Here is a 5000-nt window from a genome sequence, read left to right as displayed (position 1 = left end):
ACTACACACTTCACTTCAAAGAAAATTGAGATAAACAAACTAAGAAAAAATATTAACAAAAATTAAGACAAAAAAGGAAAAAAAAAAACATTTATAAAAGAAAAACTGGAGGAAAAAAAGAGTCCGAAAATTTCAAGACTCGAACTCGGGTTCTTAGCCCTTACCCTAAACAGAACCCTAACCCGAACCCTAACTCATATGACCAGCGAGACACAACTCCCAGTAATCGCAACCTTATTGAGTTCTTAGACCTAATGAGTGTAAACAGCTAAAAAACGGCATCGACCGTTTCAAATGGCAACGACCGTTCTGAGAAATGGCAACGACCGTTTCAAATGGCAACGACCGTTTACGAAAGGTAAATTTGCGGTGTTGACAGCATTACCGTTTGCAATGCCTTTCGTCGAACCCGCTGTTTCCTCTTCCTTGCATCCTTGCCATCCTTTTGTGCTCTCGGCAACACCATACTCGACTTCCTCCCTTCTCTATAAATGGGGAGTGATCGAGTTTATTAATCACAGTGTTTATTTTGCTGTTTGTCTTCTCCTGGGCTTGTAATACATTTCTTTGAGCCCGCTGTTTCCTCTCCCTTGCATTCCTTGCCATGCATCCTTTCGTGCTCTTGGCAAAACCATACTCGACTTCCGTCCTTCTTTCTAAATGGGAGTGATCGAGTTCATCAACGACAGAGTTGATTCTGCGGTTTTCGGATGACTCTTTTGAAAGAGGTCGCACGTTATTCCGGGGTAAGATGAATTCGTGTTTTTTTTTCTTTTGGGTGATTATCTCTCTCGCATTACACGGAGCTCTTTCAGGACAGGTCGGTTTGGTTCTACCGCATTTGTGTTAGAGGGAGTCAAATCAGAAGCTTCGAAATCCCCACCTCTCTCGGAATCTATAACTTCGCGACTCTATCAGACTTGAGGAACCTTGAAATAAAAGTAGCTCACAATATTTTCAAGCCTTAAGATGGGAATTGGATCATCCTTCTGTAGTTCAGTTAATATCTCCACTGATGGAAGAACGGGAAAGAAATCCATGTATTCTTCTATGTTTGGTCGGATTTGTGGAACATCCCAGTGATTCAGGATATCCCATTCGCTACCAAAGTCAGTCATAATATCTGCCATGGCTTTTACGTTTTCTTAAGACATTTAACGAGCTTTTGATAGACCTATGGGCTATTTAAGCATTTTGGATAAGTTATGCATTACACCAAGTGCGGTCTAGGCGAGAATGACTTTCCCCTTATTGGTTCATCTAAACGCGGCCTTGCTTTCTAAACGTGGTCCATGTTCATCCGACCAGTAAGCGGTAACTCAGTAGTCGGGCAAAATAATTCGTGGAACATCGCGCAGAATGACCGGACATTATAAATTATAACCCACCGATTACATGTAATTTCTGCGGGCTATCATTGGATAAAACTGATTACGTGACACAAGTCGGACGATGGTTGTCAGCGGATATCCGCCGTCCGATTTGATATCCGTCGTCTGATTTTATTTCTACGAAAGAAAAACCAGGAAACGAGCAAACGTTCAAGCTAAACTTTTGATTGCTCATGGAAGACAAAAAAATTCGTTTTGCAGAAGCCAGTGATGGAGAAATTACAAACCTGGTTGACAATGCCATACCAGGCACCACGAAAGCGTCCACAAATATGCTATCAACGTCTTTGAATTGAGTTTTGTCTTTAGCATAAACAAACTAAAGGTTAATTACATTTTTTGTGACAGAGAGTCTATTTACCAAGCTTCTACGGTGTATAATTTTCGTCCAATTGTTATCGTGGAGAAAAGAAAAGAGGTTCCAAAAGACGGAACTGTCCATTGCGTTGAGGCGATTTTTTCCTGGAAACATGAAAAGTTGAAGGAAAGCCACATAGCCGCAATACCATAAAAACCATTCGTGTTGGGCTGGACTGGTGTCTGTCATGTTCCCCACATATACAACACAGAAAGACTTTTTCTATTATTCGTGACAAATAATTTTAGTCGGCTAACGAAGCATTAGATGCTATTTTGAAGGATTTCTCTCGGTTCAGCAGCAAAATCAACTTCATTCCCGTTCAACGTTTAACGTCCATCCGCCGCCGTTTTTTCTCACTCAAACTTTCACGGCTTTAAGTTCATTTTCAATCCTCCAAAGGACGCCTAAAATACTAAGCATTTTTGCGAAAGACTGTTAATTCGTCGGCTGTCCACTTTTCGGACAATATAATTGCAAAAACATTTACAATAGAATAAAACCTTGTTTTCATTTACCTTTTCAAGCTTTTGGTCTTTTGGTCATGACAACCTGTCAACATTTCCCCCAATTACTGTAAAGTGAAAATCGAGCAAACCAATCAACTTGCGTTTGTTGATTACGTCAACCGCAATCAGGCCATGCACATAACGAAAGCTGGCTTTTTTCCCCTTTTGGATCTTTAAAGTGTGTTCTCCTTGAGAAATTAATCGGAGGGTTTAAAATAAATAAACCCCTTTCCGGCTTGCTGGTATATCGGAGAATAATGCCCTCGGCTGAAAGATTGTCCCCAAAATTTCACAGTCGCCCTCGAAGCTTCGCTTCTCGGCCAACTGTTCACTTTTCGGACAGTCAATCTTTCAGCCTTGGGCAGTATCCTCCGATAAAGAAGCCGCCGCAAGGGTTTTATTTACTAATAGGGAGTTAAAGATCTACGACGGGACGGCAACGAAAACGTCACAAATTTTACATATTTAAGGACAAAACCAATAGCTTTGCACGCTGTGCGCGTGCATTTTTCATTTTTGTACATTTCTTTCACGTTTTCGGCAAATCTACGACGTGAAATGACCAATTCTCACGTTTTACAGAGAACGTGAACAAAAGGCAGCGAATTTGAATTTCTGTCGTAGATTCAATACCGCACCTCCTAATTCAGTTCCTGGAGAGTTACACTAGTTTTTAGAAGCTAGACAAGCCGACATAACGACGGAAAAGAGTAATAACCCTGAACTTGCAATGTTAAATGACGTTTTCGTTACCGTCGCGTGCCAGATCTTAAACTCCCTAATTATTCATAAAGCTCGCGCGACCGGTTAGAAGACCTTTTACTGACTTCAATTACAAAGACAATGCGTCAATCTTCCCAAATAGGCCTAAGACATTTGCTTTTTACTGGCCTTTACTGGTAAAAAGATATGATAGGATCCAACGGGCTTTTGAAGATGTATGATTCGTCTACTGAATTCTGATCTCCGTTTTATATTCTAACAACTTTAATTAAGATGTGTCCATTTTACTTTGAATTTTCGCAAACTGAAACATTTTTCCGTATGGAAAGGCTACAAATTAGTATTCAGGCACTTTTTATGCCTTCTGAGCAACTGGTAAATAAAAAGATCCAGCGGACAATGAAAGATACATGATTAATCCTTCTAGAATTTCATTTTACAACTAATTTAACGAAGAAAAAGTACTGTGACTGTTGATTGCCTTAATTTCGTGTTATTGTATCTATTGCGCGCGTATTATTCCATTGTTTGCACTTAGTATATTTCACGAAAATTTGAAATTCTATTGACGTATATCCGTTTACGTACTTGTCCGACTATAAGTTCAAATTCAAATAGTAACGCCCACTGAAGATGATCAATGGTCGATCGAAACATGTATTGCAGAATCAAAGTTGCTTTTAGAATCTCTGTACGGTGGCCAATTTACATTATCAACTAATTCATCACGTCAACCTTACACTTACGCTTTAGGCTCTACATTCTTTCTAACACTCTGTAACTCACTCAAATATGCATTTCTTGTCACTTAATCATAATTAATTATACATGTTTCGCCTAGTTGTTATACAGTCCTAACGGTTTTTCAAATATTCTGTAACTGACGATGATGTTTGTAACATCGAAACATGTCTTGGAAATTAAAAAAATGTCGTAACTTTCTTAAAGATCACAATTATCAACTCCGTTGATAAAACCAAATTTTTCTATATTTAAAGACACTAATTATTTCAATTCCGTAAAAATTGTGCCCAAACTATTTTACCTACCCAAATGGCCTCTCTCCTTGCTTCTACACAATAGTGAGGCAGATTCGGATCATTTGGCTTCAGTTGCATCTCTGCTGGATAAAGTACCTGTTCGGCATTACCTGAGGGCTCTACGATCGCTGTTTCGAGTTTCTACAGTCTCTTTCTTGACTGTAAAGTACTAAGGGAAGTAGTTCTCGCCGGTAAAAGTGCTAGGTCCTGTTGTAAATTGCAATTATACGGGTTTAGTTGCTAGGAAGGAGAGAAAGCAGGCAGCTACGTCTGTGATCGACAAGGAAACTTCAATAAAAGTCATATATAATTCACAAGGATGTCAGGCATTTGAAACAGAGAATTCAGACTGCATGCCAATTACTGTATGTAAATTTCGATATATTTATAGTGATATTCTGAACCGAGGTCTTTGGACGCAGAATATTCAGCTCCTTCCAGATTACGGCACCTCGGTACGGCATCCCACGGAATTAAAGCGCGATGATCGAGTGAAAAACAATGATCTATCTTAAAGCTGGTGATCTGTCTCGGTTGGTGTGATGCCTTACCGGCTATACCAATGATACTTAAAAGATTACTAGGGGAGGGGTGGTCTTTTCCACTGCGTATCCCCGCATCCACTTCCGACTATACTTAGAACATTACTAGTGGATGGGTGGTAATCCGCGTATCCAGCCTCTTCAGAGGTGAAGCTTCAAAATGGCAAGGTATTCTGCAGTTAAACATTGAACGGTTCGTTGAATATTGGCAACCCATTGAACATTGAATGGTTCGTTGAATATTGAATTAAGATTTATGTATTGAAATGAATTGAAAATCAGTTGTGAGTATTGCTGCAAACGGCTTGCCATAGCCTCATCGCAGGTTAACCGTAAGAAGTCTAGAAACACCGAACATAAGGACGTTAGCACCGAATATATATTGACAAAAACACTCAATTTATGAAGACTTCATCAAATATAACGATGTTTCAACC

General features: G+C 39.5%; 1 protein-coding gene across 3 annotated transcripts in view; it reads right to left on the bottom strand.

Moving 5' to 3' along the window:
* The window catches only part of LOC137979372 (uncharacterized), a 20733-nt gene that overhangs the window by 14724 nt on the left and 1009 nt on the right, over window positions 1-5000 (bottom strand). The window contains exon 2 of one of the 3 annotated variants that reach the window (XM_068826612.1): window positions 4031-4228. The exons of 1 other annotated variant lie outside the window; for it this stretch is intronic. In XM_068826612.1, the coding sequence (XP_068682713.1) occupies window positions 4031-4099 (69 nt within the window). In that variant the 5' untranslated portion in view covers window positions 4100-4228. Of the gene's footprint in view, window positions 1-2267; window positions 2292-4030; window positions 4229-5000 lie in introns of those variants that run through there. One more of the 3 variants, XM_068826614.1, reaches the window with a different exon arrangement.

This window comes from Montipora foliosa, chromosome 12, assembly GCF_036669935.1.
Source record: "Montipora foliosa isolate CH-2021 chromosome 12, ASM3666993v2, whole genome shotgun sequence".
Lineage (NCBI taxonomy): Eukaryota > Metazoa > Cnidaria > Anthozoa > Scleractinia > Acroporidae > Montipora > Montipora foliosa.
This window is presented reverse-complemented; position numbering and strand designations above follow the sequence as displayed.